At 42.7% G+C, this 15,833-nt stretch overlaps 1 protein-coding gene across 1 annotated transcript in view; it reads right to left on the reverse strand.

The window, feature by feature from the left end:
* The window catches only part of ANAPC5 (anaphase promoting complex subunit 5), a 42,135-nt gene extending 27,471 nt beyond the window's left edge, over window positions 1-14,664 (reverse strand). Inside the window, exons 1-5 of the mRNA XM_059039553.2 lie at window positions 14,316-14,664; window positions 11,109-11,188; window positions 10,524-10,633; window positions 9,479-9,671; window positions 1,876-1,942 (exon numbers count right to left, since the gene is read on the reverse strand). Of these exons, the coding sequence (XP_058895536.1) occupies window positions 1,876-1,942; window positions 9,479-9,671; window positions 10,524-10,633; window positions 11,109-11,188; window positions 14,316-14,522 (657 nt within the window). The 5' untranslated portion in view covers window positions 14,523-14,664. The remainder of the gene's footprint in view (window positions 1-1,875; window positions 1,943-9,478; window positions 9,672-10,523; window positions 10,634-11,108; window positions 11,189-14,315) is intronic.
* Between the last annotated feature and the right edge of the window lie 1,169 nt (window positions 14,665-15,833).

Below are 15,833 nucleotides of genomic sequence, written 5' to 3' on the forward strand. Positions count from 1 at the left end.
AAACAAATGGGACCTAATGAAACTTAAAAGCTTTTGCAAAGCAAAGGAAACTACAAACAAGATGAAAAGACAACCCTCAGAATGGAAGAAAATATTTGCAAACAAATCAACGGACAAAGGATTAATCTCCAAAATATATAAACAGCTCATACAGCTTAACATTGAAAAATCAAACAACCCAATCAAAAAATGGGCAGAAGACCTAAATAGACATTTCTCCAAAGAGGACATACAGATGGCCAAGAAGCAGATGAAAAGCTGCTCAACATCATTAATCATTAGAGAAATGCAAATCAAAACTACAATGAGGTATCACCTCACACCAGTTAGAATGGGCATCATCAGAAAATCTATAAACAGCAAATGCTGAAGCGTGTGCGGAGAAAAGGGAACCCTCTTGCACTGTTGGTGGGAATGTAAATTGATACAGCCACTATGGAGAACAGTATGGAGGTTCCTTAAAAAACTAATAATAGAACTCCCATACGACCCAGCAATCCCACTACTGGGCATATACCCAGAGAAAACCATAATTCAAAAAGACACATGCACCCCAATGTTCATTGCAGCGCTATTTACAATAGTCAGGTCATGGAAGCAACCTAAATGCCCATGGACAGACGAGTGGATAAAGAAGATGTGGTACATATATACAATGGAATATTACTCAGCCATAAAAAGGAATGAAATTGGGTCATTTGTAGAGACATGGATAAATCTAGAGACTGTCATTCAGAGTGAAGTAAGTCAGAAAGAGAAAAACAAATATCGCATATTAACGCATATATGTGGAACCTAGAAAAATGGTGCAGATGAACCAGTTTGCAGGGCAGAAATTGAGACACAGACGTAGAGAACAAACATATGGACACCAAGGGGGGAAAGCGGTGTGGTGGGGGTGGGGGGGGGATGAATTGGGAGATTGGGATTGACATGTAGACACTGATGTGTATAAAATGGGTGACTAATAAGAACTTGCTATATAAAAAAATAAATTAAATTTAAAAATTTTTTAGAAAAAAGTTAATATGCAGTTCCTCCTGGTCTAATTATAACCTTAAATGTTTATAGTTAAGCCTTTAATCCACCTGTAAAGTACTGAGGTGCAAAGATGAGGTGAAGATCCAGGTCTATTTTCTCCTCTACAGTTAACCAATTGTCTAGATGAGTTTTTCTAATCTGTTTAAAATTCATCTGTAGGGGTGATTCTATCACCTGCATCTAGATCTAAACATTACATCTTTCTGCAGAAAGAAAATTAATAACAAAAATAGGGAAAAACTAGAAAAGTAGAGCAAAAATCAAAATTCTATGCTGAAAATAACATGCGAGAAAAACATTCAGCTTATATTACCAAAAAAAAAGGAAAAAGTATGGCTCAAAAACACCAGTAAGAAATGTCTGGGGTAAAAGTGTACCAATGCTTGCAACTTGAAATGTATAAAAAAATAAGATGAAATGGTGGCTATATGGGTAGATATATGATAAACAGCAAAATGTTAATTGTAGGATCTAGATGATGGGTATATAGGTATTCACTACATAATGATTTTCAGTTTGTATTTCTGTTTGAAAATGTCCATGATAAAGTGTTGGGGAAAAGGGGAAGTAAGTCTTCTAAATCACATTTTTGGGCTGTGTTAGTCACACACCATTACTAAATGAACATGCATTATGACCCTAACAGAGAAATAAAATCACACAGAAAATAGGAAGGGACACATAGCTACAACTGCATTGTTAGTAAAGAAAAAATGACCAAGAATAAGAATAATGCTGCTTCACTAATAAACCTATTCACATAACAAACATATGTCATGACATATAATGTCACAGGATTAAAAAAAAAAATTCACGACCAATTACAGAACATACCTGTTGAGAAAGAAAAAATTCTGCTTGTTTTTGGGACAGAGGCCCACTGCAAGATACCTCCTCTTCTCTGGAAAAAAATAAAACAAAAATAATAAAGACTTACACAATAGTGAAACTGATAATGCTTTACAAAGTCAAATAGATTCTTCATCAGAAAAGTTTAAAAACTTTTAAAATTAATTATCTCTTTTCAGGAATAGAAAAGACATGCTTAAAAAGTGATGTTGAAGTTCACATGATAAAATTATGGACAGATATAGATCTCAACTGTACATAGCCTCCAGCATGATCTTTCTAAAATGCAAGTCTATTGTCCCTGATTTAAAGTCCTCCTGTGGTATCTTATCACCTTCCAGAATAAAGTCTGCACTGCTTAGCAGGGCAGGTGCAATGCTTCCTGAGTGCTCCTACCTCTCTCCTCTGCCTTCTCTTTCTCACCCACACCCCAGCCCTGATGAACTCCTTACAATCTCCTATCATGCCAAGATACCCCCCTGCTTCCTCAACCTGCAGGGCCCATTTTCCATCCACTGTTGCACTGTTGTACCATCTGTCATTCAAGAATACCTCAAGGGTCATATCCTCCAAGAATCTCTCCTGACATCTCTCATTTGAGCTCCCACTGTCTCCCAGAGACAGGGGTCACTGCATCTAGCACCGCCACACTGGCTGTTCTTATTTATATTTGTATATGAACACCCAGGCCGTGCCCAGGCACGCAATGGGCACTCAGAGTTTGGGAAATGAATGAATAAAAAGTCTCTAACTCCTCGCTACACATATAAGATGGTGCTGTGTTCAAGAACAAGAAAAAGAGGTGTTATCTAAGAAATACCCATTTGCCTAGAAGTTTAGATCACACAGAACCAACAAACAAGAAATATACTGATATAAATCTAGACTTGAAAAATCTATACATGCACAGTCTTATTTTTGAGAGCAAAGTATGAATAATACCCTTTTGCCACATGACTCTGAATAAATGGCTTCTCTATACAGGATTACAATAAGTAGAAAAATGAATATTTACTCATCAATAATATTTTTATAAGGACTCTGTGTCTAATACAGCTGTTCTCAAACTGTTTCACGCAAACAATATGTAAACAGGTATTCCAAAAGAAAACAAAATGCTGCTGAGGTTAAATCACTTGGGGAAAGCTGTACACCCTCTTCCTTGGGAGATACATGATACACATTAGAGAAATCCAACAGAGAAACACTTTATTCACTTTTGTTTAATGTACCATTTACCAAACTCATTTCAATGAAGAATCCTTTCCTCACATCTCTCAAGAAGCACTAGTGTTCCACAGAAAACACTTTGGGAAGAGCTGCTCTAATATTCTCTTGGTTACGTTTCTGATACAAAGCAGCAAGCATATCAGATTCTGCAGGTATCGGAGCTGCCAAGGACCAGCCCTGACCAGCATAACAAAGATCAGCGAAACAACAGTGACCTGGAGGGAAATGGAAAGAAAATTCACAGGCCAAGTTCTCAAATGGAAAACAGCTAAGTGTCTGGGCAATAAGAAGCCCTTTTCTCTTAACATACCCTTCAAAGAAAGTAAGCCCAAGGCTTGAAATAAATATGACTGTACACAAAAAGGCTAGAGACAGACAAGGATCTGAATGAAATGAGACACACCACTCCCGGCCCCACCCTCCTCTAAGGCCCATGATGCTCACTGTTACCAAGTGCTTTTTTGTGTGTGTGTGTGGTAGGCGGGCCTCTCACTGTTGTGGCCTCTCCCGTTGCGGAGCACAGGCTCCGGACGCGCAGGCTTAGCAGCCATGGATCACGGACCTAGCCGCTCCGCGGCATGTGGGATCTTCCCGGACCGGGGCACGAACCCGCGTCCCCTGCATCGGCAGGCGGATTCTCAACCACTGCGCCACCAGGGAAGCCCACCAAGTGCTTTATTTACGTAAACCCTTCCCCCAAAAAGGATTGGAGGTAGCTTGTAACACAGGACACAAGAACAATCAGGTTAATAAAACAGAAAGAGAAAACCAGAATCACATACAACGAAATTGCTACAAATGAAGGTAAACACATTTGCTATAAATGAAGATCAAGTTTGGCTCTGGCTTCCACGGTGGCAACAGTGGACTACGTGAACAAGCTTGGAAAGAGCAAGTAAAAATATCATGGCCCAAACCATCCTTTTACTGACTCCTTCTTTGCCTCCTCAAGGCCTCCAAACACATGCCAGAGAAAGTAACTCTTAAAAAGCCACATGGGCTTCCCTGGTGGCGCAGTGGTTGAGAATCCGCCTGCCGATGCAGGGGACGCAGGTTCGTGCCCCGGTCCGGGAAGATCCCACGTGCCGCGGAGCGGCTGGGCCCGTGAGCCATGGCCGCTGAGCCTGCGCGTCCGGAGCCTGTGCTCCGCGACAGGAGAGGTCACAACAGTGAGAGGCCCGCGTACCACAAACAACAACAACAACAACAACAACAACAAACAACCCAGTCCAAAAATGGGCAGAAGACCTAAACAGATATTTCTCCAGATTACCAACAAACACATGAAAGGATGCTCAACATCACCAATCATTAGAGAAATGCAAATCAAAACTACAACGAGGGGCTTCCCTGATGGCGCAGTGGTCGAGTCCGCCTGCCGATGCAGGGGACGCGGGTTCGTGCCCCGGTCTGGGAAGATCCCACATGCCGCAGAGCGGCTGGGCCCGTGAGCCATGGCCACGGAGCCTGCGCATTCGGAGTCTGTGCTCCACAAAGGGAGAGGCCACAACAGTGAGAGGCCCGTGTACCGCAAAAAAAAAAAAAAAAAAAAAAAGCCACAAAGGGGGACTTCCCTGGTGGTCCAGTGGCTAAGATTCCATGCTCCCAACGCAGGGGGCCCAGGTTCGATCCCTGGTCAGGGAACTAAACCCCGCATGCCGCAACTAAAAGCCTCGCATGCCGCAACTAAAGGTCCTGCACGTGGCAACAAAGATCCCGAGGGCCACAACTAAGACCCAAAGCAGCCACATAAATAAATTTTTTTTAAAAAAGCCACAAATGTATTCAATTTAGGAAGGGGGTTACTCCTTTAGAAAAGGACTCAAGTATACCTTGTTTATGAATCCCATTACCAGTTGAGACAGAATTTTAGACTTACAAGTGCTATACATCAAAGACATTTAACCTGGGTCCACAGATGGGCTTTAGGAGCCCATGAACCTTGTAAAACTGTATGCAAAATATGCATTTTTAATGTGGGGATAGTACATAGCATTCATCAGATTCTCAAAAGGACTCTGGAAACTCCTCTGAAGGGCTCAAATCACCCACTATAACCAAAATTTTTAAAATATAACATAGGATTAAACAGTCAACAAAATGGGGTGTTTATGTACTTGCGATGCATAAAACACAAGTCTAGGTCCCCCAAGAAAATGTCTTAATGGGCTTACAGTCTTGGTGAAGGTTAAGACCAGCCCATGTGAAAAGATGGCAATAAACAATAAATACCAAGAATTAATATGGATCTCTGCACTTAGAAAAGGGAGAAATCACTCCAGCTGAAGTGGTGAGGACCCTGAAAGTTGGCGAGGAGTGAAGAAATGACAAGGAAGGAAGAAGGCATTCCAGGGAAGGAAACCAAAAGATGCAGAATGGGAAAATGCCTGGCCTGTTAGAGGGATACAAGCACACCTGGCTGGCTGGGGTAAAGGATCCAAGTTGAGGAACAGAAATTAAGGTCAGAAAGGTCAGCTGCGGAAGGCCTCAAATACCAGGCTGGGAGACTTTGTGAATCTCTGGAGACTTCTGAGCAGGGTGATGACAAGACAAAAGCAGGGGAGGGGAAGGACTGAGATTGGGAACAGTTACTAAACACCCAGGAGGCCATGAGGACCTGAACCCTTCTGAGGTGTGTGACCGGAGCGGTGACCCAACCCCTCCTCCCAACTTGTGTGCTCAGGCCACACTGTCCTCCGTCTGTCCCTCCAGTATGTCAGCCTGTCCTGTCTTGGGAGCCGTGAGTCTGCATGTGCTCTGGCAACTCTTCTCGGGGCTGGCTCCTTCGTCACCTAGCTCCCAGTCTTAAAGGGCCCTTCCCTGACAGCACCCCACAGTTATTCTGTATCCCTGTGTCCCAGTCATTCCTTTCCTGCACTGACACTCCCTGAAATTACATTACTTATTAATTTAGTTACCTCTCGATTACCTGACCCTCCCCACATAACTCCATGAGGACAGGGTCTTTCTCCTCTGCGCTGACAGCATAGCAGCTAGCATAGTGCTTAGCACACCAGAAGCACTGAATAAGTATTTGCTGAATAAATTAATGAATTTGGGAGATTTATATTAAATCACTGGCAAGTGAAGAAATGCCAGAGAACTTCTACTTTTGTTAGGTCTTTTTAGAAGCACAGAGAAGATGTAGTTCCAGCAGCTTGCAGACTAGTAGCCTCCGCTGCAAACTCACAAGGTGTGTAACCCTGCAAGCCCCCCTCCCTTACTGCAGGAAACAAATGCTGCCCGGTAGCAACACCGAGCAAATGAAAAGCTGAAGCTAAATGTCAGTCTGTACTTTCTTCTGTAATTGGACTTTTTAAAAACACCTGAGAAACATTCGTTCACTGAATATTTATTCCCTCCCTTCTAAATTAACAGGTGGGTCCCCCTTTTTCAAACAGTAGTAATTTCATTGTAGGATGGGAGATTTGCAAGCTAGTCAGTGTTACTCTGGCCTTTCTAATTTTAATACAAATTTCTAGGGCAAGAAAAATAATTTCCCTGAAGAAAGCAAGACCTAAAAACATTCCAATAACTAAGAAAGGAAGGGAGGGAGGGAGGGAGGGAGGGAAGAAAGAAAGGAAGAAAGGAAGGAAGAAAATGAAAGGGCTAAAGTGAGAAGCCTCTCATAATGCAATAAAACACTAGAAAAGAACACAAAAAGAAAAAAATGAAATTTTCCTTTTTAAAAGAATCAAGAAATGTATGTAAATATACATTACGAAATTTTAAAAATCCTATAACAAGTCAAAATCATTTCTTTTTGGACAAAGAATTATAATACTTAAGTAGAATAATATTTAAATAATACATTTCTTCTATTTCAGTGATGAAATTCAGTTTACTAAATGCACACTATTTTCTGAAACCATACACCTTAACATTACATACACTACTATTACACACAAATGAATTCTTAGATTAGAATAAAAACAAAATGATGCAGTTAGACCTAATTAAATCAGATTAACTTAGGAGAAAGTCAAGCCTAAATAAGAAAAGTTTGAATTTTAACATTTCTGAAGAATTGACATTCTACTACTTTAAGCATATAAAGTAGCAGGACAAAGATTACATTGTTTCCTGGAACCCTTCCTCAGGGGAATTAAACAAAAGAGAAATTAGAGAAGAAGAAGAATAGTGAATATTTGTCAAATGTTTAAAGGCACAGTTCTAAACACTTCATATAGATTTATCATTTAATTCTCAAAATAACCTTCTGAGGAGGTGACATGAGCCCCATTTTGCAGGTGAGAAAACTGAGGTACAGAGAGGGTGACTTGCCCAAGGTCTTAAGGGAATAAGTGGAGTAGCCAGAATTCAAATCCAGGCGTCTGACTCCAGGGCCAGACTCAACCCTACAAGGTACTTACTGCCTTTCCACTAGACGAGAAGCCTCTCTGAGCAACTCTGAGTTTTTGGAAGTACTTACTGGTACTACAATCTTCTTGCTCCCAGAGTGTGCTGAACAAATCACATAGCTCTACAAAGGCCACTCATAGCAACTGCAGGGAAATATTCTCTGGCTACACACACAGACCTCCCCCAGCCCCCAAGGGGGTTAGTCAGCCTACACAGGGCAGGTGGGGCTTACCTCTCTCAGAGCTCTGAACACATTGTTACTTGCAGTGATCTGTTTGGGTGCCAGTCTTCTTCACCAGACTGTGGGCTCCCTGAGATCAGGAAATACAAAACACACACGCACACACACACACACACACACACACACACACACACTGTCTCTCTCTCTCTCTCTCTCTCTCTCTCTCTCTCTCTCTCTCTCTCTCTTTATGTGTTTTTCCCTCCAAATATAAGTAGTCTATTTGGGAGGTGATCCCAGGTAACAGCTGGGGAGAGGGGACGTGAGACAGTGAAGGGAAGTCAATACAAAGTGTTCTATGGGGCCAGGTACCAGTGTGGGCGATGAATGATGTGTTCTGATTCTCTACATTCATTCATCCAACACATATTCACAGACATGACAAGCCAAGCACTGAGGAAAATGAGGTGAAATACGACAGAGAAGGGTCTTAGCTCTTGAAGGGGTGCAAAGACAAATGCAAATGAGTCTAAGTAAATAAAGGCAAAAAGTTACTTAGTGAGGAGAGCTATGGAAGAAATAAAGAAACTGGAAGTATTTAGGGTGAAGGTTACTTCAGACATGTGGTCAGGGAAGGCCTGTGTGAGGACGCGGGAGCTGAGATCTGAACGGTGAAAGGGAGCAAGCGAGGTGACAAGCCAGGGAGAGGCTGCAAGGCACCCTGAGGCAGACCTCGGCTTGGTATTGAAGAAACTGAAAGCAAGCCAGAGCAGTCCGACTCTGACAGCGAAGGGAAAGTAAGGAGAAAGAGGTAGGGGAAGATGACAGGGGCCACATCATGCAAGTAATGAGGCCACAGTAGCTCAGATTTCTGTCTAAATTCCATGTGTAGTCAAGGAGGGTTTGGGGCATAAGAACACGTGGTGTGAGCTACATCATAATGGTTCCCTTGGATGCTGCAGGAAAAACCGATAGTAAGGAGACAAGAGTGGAGGCGAGGAAAGCAGTCGGGAGGCTAGCGCAGTCATCCAGGAAAGAGATTCGGTGCTTAGACCACAGGGGAAGCAGCGGCCATGGACAGAGGTGAACTAATTCCAAACATACTGAGGAGGAAGGATCGGCTGCATCTGCGGAGGGACTGTCTGCAGGGGTGAAGGAGGGGGAGGACGCAGGGACATGCCTAGGCTTTGAGCTTAAACAACTAGGGGGGCAGTGGCACTACATCCCCAGGCTTAAACTTTAGGAGGCGTTCAATACATTTTCACTGAATTAATCAATTGTTAATTCACTGTGATATAATGAACACTACCGTTCAGGGTCCCAGCAGAAAACAAATGGCATCTTCAAATGGGGTAATTTGAGAAGAGTTTAATAAAGGGCCAGTTACAAAAATAGGGGCAGGGGATGGATAAGCCATAGCGGGTAATACAGTCTCCAGGGCTGGTAATAGTGGGGCAACTTCTGCACCGGGCCTGGGAAACCTTCCCAGTTACTAGACCCCTGAGGTATGCAGAGCAGGCCACCTGACAGGGGCTGTGACCCTATGGCCAGCCCACTGTGACCCCGAAGGAAGGGAGCCAGTGAATCACCACCTTGACCTCACTCTCCTTGACCCTCTGGATTTCCCACCAGTGCCTCTCAATCTGAAGTTAGAGGGCAAGGAGCTTACTGAGGCAGCCCGTAAGGGTGAACTTCCTGGATCCGGAGGGACAAAAAGATGACAGCCAGCACATGAACTCTGGATGAATGAGGATTTACTGCTCCCGTAATGATGCTATTTCACAGGAAAGGGATTCCCGCCAGAAAAACCCAAGTTACCTTATAGACACATCAAGTTCTTCTTTTTCCATTTTTCTTTCGCTCTCCTCTCTGCTGGCCAGTTCCATATCAGCATCCTCCACCGTCTTTTTCTCACCATTCTGGAAGTACTGCTGAAGGGCAGTGTACAGTTTAAACACTTGACTGAAAGAAAGCTTACTGTAGGCCAAGATCATGTGACGCAGAAATAAACCTATGAAACAAGACAGAGAGGAGGTGAAGGCGTTAACTTGAAATCCAGGCTACAAAAAGTTGATGACTGTTTGTTGCAGTTCTTCCTCCAAAATAATCCAAAAAAAAAAAAAGACACTTGCAGTCGCTGTTCCCCTCCGCACAGAATCTTCTTTCACCACCTTTTACGAAGCTGATTTTCTCTTTATATTTAAGGCTCAGCCCTCCCACCCGCACTCCACTCTTTATCCAGCCAATGTATCCTTCCGTGACTGTTACAACATCTGAAGTGATCCTATTTGTTTACTTTCTACTGTCTGCCTGCTCCTCTGCCCACAGCCACGAGAAAGCAATCTCCATAAGAGGAAGTTTCCAGTCTCTCTTAAAGTCCAGAGCCTGGCACATGGAAGATCAATAAATAACTGATGGTAAATAACATAAAAACTACCAGGGAAAAAATGCCAGATGGATGGAGCATGACTATACCGCTAACAGAAAAGCACCAAGAAACTTCATATATACCCTTGCCTTATAAACTATCTCAGTAATCTACTCTTACTTACGTCTCTTCATAAAAGTTTAGTTGGTGACCCTGACTCAGTCGTACAATGTGGACAAGTGAGCAGAGGGCTGTCAGAAAGAGCTGAGGAACCCTAAAAGGCTCCACGACCAGACTAACACTCTGACGACAGTAGACAAAACAGACAAGTACGTAAACACAGGTCAAAATGGCAAAGGCGATGAATACAAACTATAACATGTCCAACATCCCCACTGTGTGCGCTCAGATACAGCAGAGCAACGACAGATGTGATTTAGAGAGCAGTTCACGTCAGTGAAAATATTCTCTGCTCTCCTTAGAAGAACTTCATACCTACTACACTCGTTTTGTGAACCTCTGGTTCAGTTCCAGAAAAAGAATCTGAAAGGTCATCAAAAAATTGTTCCATATCCTTCAATTCGCCTTCAGCCATCAGTTTGATTCTGAACAAGAAAAATGAGGTGTGTATTTTAGGAAGGCCCTTTGAACATCTTCCCACATTTCATATTCCACAATCACCTAAATTAAATCTATTTTAAAAACAATTCAGAGATTCATATAAAATGGTGGCACACAAAACAAACTTGATAATCCAGAATGTCACTCTCATATTCTGAAAAGTATCATTGCTGATGTTTTCTTGACTATAAAATTTCTCAAAGTTACGTATCAGCCAGTAAAAAATGAAATTCTCTGCAATAGCTAAAAGGAGCAATGTAGATCTGTACAGAATAATAAATTTTGAAGCAGTATGTTTAATGCTATCCATTTTTCAAAAAAAAAAATTAAATACATGTACTTAAGAAAACAACCTAGAATAGTAAAGGGTTTTTTTAAGGAATTAATCACCATGTGCCCTCTTCTAATTTTTATCTACTTTGACATCTTTTCATATATACAGAAGAAAATGAAGCTTACCTGATCTGTACTGAATTTGCCAGCTGAGGACAAGATTCTTCAATTAACTTGTAAAGTTTAGACAGCGTAATATCTGGGCCCTGGGTAAAGGAGAGATAGAAAGTTTACAGAAAATGTTTAAAGAGCTGGAGATTGATAAACATCTGCAAACATGAATTCATTTACCAACCTCTCTGCTTTACAATCATTCCAAATATGAAATCTCAAATCAGGAAGAGAAAAAAACCTATCTGCATAAAACACTAAAGTAATACTTCACATTTGCATAGCATTCTCTTTTAGTTGGAGGAATGACTTAAATGCAAAAAAAAGCATAGAATCTGTAGTCTGAGGTTCCTTCCTTCTCAGTGTTGCAATCATGGCAAAGTTGTAGCCTCCCTGAGCCCTAGTTTCCTTCATCAGTGAGATGAAGATAATAATAACCTCCCTTGTTTGTGGCAAAGATTAAGTAAAATAATTCAAATTGTTTTGTAATCTGGAGAACATTATACAAACACAGGGGTCCTATTTTCCATAAACATAATCTCATTTGATCCTCCCTAAAACACTATAAGGTAGGCAGTCATACTATGTGCCCAAGTCCATAAAAGGTACCATTAGAGACAGAGAGTATGCAACCTCAGCTATCAAGAAGGTTACAACAGGGCTTCCCTGGTGGCGCAGTGGTAGGGAGTCCGCCTGCCGATGCAGGGGCCGCGGGTTCGTGCCGCAGAGCGGCTGGGCCCGTGGGCCATGGCCGCTGGGCCTGCACGTCCGGAGCCTATGCTCTGCAGCAGGGGAGGCCACAGCAGTGAGAGGCCCGCATACCGAAAAAAAAAATAAAATAAAATAAGGTTACAACCTAGCTGACGTTTAAAACTAAACACTGAATATTTGGGGAACAGTAAGTTCAGTAGGTCAATTTTAGATGTTGATAACCCAGCAATCCCAGTTCTGGGGCAAGTATGTTCCATGTGCATTGTTTGAAATGAAGAAAAACTAAAAAGAACCTATAAGTCCATGAATAAAGAGTTCATTTTTGATTCACAAATTTTAATATTAATTAAAAGCATGAGTTAAATTATGTGTCTTTTCTTACTGTGGAAAACAATGCAGTCGTTAAAAAGAATGAAGTAGATCTACTCAAATATGCTGACAAGAAAAGATCTCCAAGACCTGTTAAGTGAAAGGAATAAGCTGTAGAATAGAAGTAGCATTCATGTAAAAAAAAAGGGGGGGAAATTAAATTAAAAGGATATATGTATATATACTTATAATCATATGCATCTACCTATCTATATACAGATACACACAGCAAAAGGTCTAGAAAGATCCATTATGAACTGTTACTCAATAAATAGTTGAATGGGGCTTCCCTGGTGGAGCAGTGGTTAAGAATCCGCCTGCCAATGCGGTAGACACGGGTTCGAGCCCTGGTCCGGGAAGATACCACATGCCACAGAGCAACTAAGCCCGTGTGCCACAACTACTGATCCCACACGCCACAACTATTGAAGCCCGTGCTCCTAGAGCCCATGCTCCGCAACAAGAGAAGCCACCGCAATGAGAAGCCCACGCACTGCAACAAAGAGTGGCCCCCGCTCGCCACAACCAGAGAAAGCCCACGGGCAGCAATGTAGACCCAATGCAGCAAAAATAAATAAATTAATAAATAAATAACTTTTATAAATAAATAAATAGTTGAATGAAGGAATGTTAACAGTGACAATCTCTGATAGGGAACAGGATTAGAGGGCCTGCAGAAGAACCATAACCTTTCACTCCATCAATTTTAGCATCATTTAAAGTTTTTACAATGAATCTTCATGTATTAGTTGAGTAGTTAAAAATTAGCTAATTTTTAAAGCCAAACAATAAGCAAAAAAGTAAAGGGTGGAATTTTGCTAGACGAATTCTATATACACATTGATTAAAACTACACCGTAGTGGGAGTTCCCTGGTGGCCTAATGGTTAGGATTCCCGGTGTTCACTGCTGTGGCCCGGCTTCAATCCCTGGTCAGGGAGCTGAGATCCCGCAAGCCGTGCCGCACAGCTCCCCCTCCCGCCTCCCGCCGCCAAAACAAAACAAAAAAAAATAAACTACACGATAGTTAGCCAGGCAAAAAAACAGAAGGAGAATCCAAGACACAAAAAAGAGCAAGAACAATGGCAGAAAAACACACAAGGCACCAGAATTGTTTTGTTTCTTTTCTCTATCAAATTTTTAGTATTATGACTTTTATTTGAATAATGGGGAAACACACTTATAATAGTAATGTAGATAGGACTGGGAGCTGCAAGTTATGGGGACCTCACTACTTTTATTTAACTGGGCAAGCCACTTAACCTGTGTCCTTGGTACCCCTTCTCCCCCTGCCCCAAAAAAGGTGATGGATTTTTTTAAAAGCCCTTTATAAACTATACAGTACTAGGCTTTGGGGATACAAGGGTGAACAAAAATAGGACAAAGTAATGCCCTCATGTAGGTTACAGTCTAGTAGGGGAGAGAGACATCACTCATATAATTACACAAATAAATGGAAAAACCACAACTGATATAAGGGAAAGTGCATGCCCTATCCCTACAGATTAAAATGAAAATAGCTAAAATTGAGCATTTACTATGTGCCATACACTGTAAAGTGTTCCCATGGATCTTCTAACTTAATATGGCCATCACATGACAGTTTCTATTATTGTTTTCATTTTACAGAGAGAAAGCAAAGACCCAAATAAGTTATGGAACTTGCCCAAGTCGCACAGCGGGTAAGTGGTGGAGCTACAACCTCAGTCTGCAAAATGAAATAAAACATGTAAAGTGCTTAGTACACAGTAAGTGTTCAATCAGTGTTGGCTGTTATTTTTATGTCACCGTTACCGCTTATTACGGTCCTCTAGGGTACACAGCCTGTAGCTGTGTCTCCAACGATCAGGCCTACATGTAGCCTCATTCTACAGAAGACGGAGGATCTGAGAAAATAACTCTTCTCCCAGTCACTCAGCTAATAAATGCTGGAGCCAGATATAAACCTGCCCCCCAAAAATGAATGTAAAGTGCCTGGTCCATCGTTAAGTACTAAGTGTTAGCTGGTAGTATTAACTATATTTTTCGCGATCCTACACGGCAAAGACAGTGTCCGATGAATGCCCGTGCCCCCAGCCAAGGAGCTGTCCGGCACAGAGCAGGTGCTTAGTAAGGGTTTGCTGAATGAGCAGGAGCCCCTCACCTGCAGCAGCGGCAGGAGCAGCTGGTTGAGCCTCCGCCGCTCCATGAAGCTAACGGCGCCCTCGCCAGTGCGGCCCATCTCGTTCAGCAGCACCAGCACCGCGATTTTATACGGCGTCACCCAGTCCTTGATACCGAACACGTTGGCGTGCACCACCCCATTGGTCATCATGGGGTTGAAGTAGAGGCTCTCGTGGACGCTGGCCATGGCGCCCCAGGACTAGGTCCAGGGGCCTTGGGGCGCAACGCGGCCAGGCTCCCGCTCCGAGCACGCCACCACCCGCCCTAGGCCCCCGCCCGCCGGCGCCGTATCCCAGGAAACTGGCATCCTCCCGACGGCACTCCGTCGGCCAATCAGAGCAACCAGACCAGAGCACGAGGGAGCGCTACAGCCAATCAAAGTGCCTAGAAGTACTGTGAAGGGTGGGGCAAAGGCGGTGCAGCTAAAGACTGAGTCCCTACAGAAACTCTTGCGGAAGGAGAGCAGGTTCCCGGTCCACGTGGACTGGCACCGAGTGAAAGTGAGTCGAAGCTTGTAGGCGAGGTCTGAACGGCCTGGAGGGCTGCCCAGTTTGTTCATTTAATTTGAAAATAATTAAAATTAAATTAAAACATGATGGCGTTTAAAAGCAAAGAAGTTAGAGAATTCTTTGGTGGTCCAATGGTTAGGACTCTGCGCTTCCACTGCGAAGGCTCGGGTTCCATTCCTGGTCGGGGAACTAAGATCCCACATGCCGCGTGACACTGCCGTAAGTAAATAAATAAATGTAATGGCAAGTCTGCCACTGAGAACAACAACAACAAAAGCAACTACGTTAAACTTGCACCTTTAAAATTTGTATTTAATTCATTATGCTAATTTTTAAATTCAAAGTTTGGAAGTTTCATTTAGTTGTTTTTTAATGCGCGAATAAGCATTTTTTCCCTCGGTATTTCACAAACGCCATTTGCAGACAGCCAGGTCAGGTTGCAAGTGGCCATGTATCCTTACGTGTAATAGGAGATAATTGTCACCTCCGTGTGGGGAATCTCTGTTTCCTACCTAATATTATATTCTGGCATTCATGGCCCTCAAAATCAGTCCCTAGACAATAGTTTTAATTCGAGTTTTCACAACTTCCCTTCCATTCTTCTGTACCTTTCCCAGGACACTTACTTCCGTACAGTCTAAATTACTACTAATAATGATTTGCCTTCCGTACTAGTCTACATGTCCCTTAAAAGAAAAACCACCTGCTCAGGGTAGTTCCCTGGCCGTCCAGTGGGTAGGACTCTGCGCTTTCACTGCCATTGGCCCTGGTACAATCCCTGGTGGGGGAACTAAGATACTGCAAGCTGCGTGGTGCGACCAAAAAATAAAACAAACACCTGCTCTTCAACTCTGGTTACACACACTATGCCTAGGGCCTGGTTTTTGTTGTCTCAATCGCTCTTTGTTTAATGAATCATGAATGAATATGTGGTTTTAGTTCACACAAAAAACCACAGAAGGAGGCAGACACATATAGGCTAAATAACT

The sequence above is a fragment of the Kogia breviceps genome, chromosome 15 (assembly GCF_026419965.1).
Source record: "Kogia breviceps isolate mKogBre1 chromosome 15, mKogBre1 haplotype 1, whole genome shotgun sequence".
Taxonomy (NCBI): Eukaryota; Metazoa; Chordata; class Mammalia; order Artiodactyla; family Physeteridae; genus Kogia; species Kogia breviceps.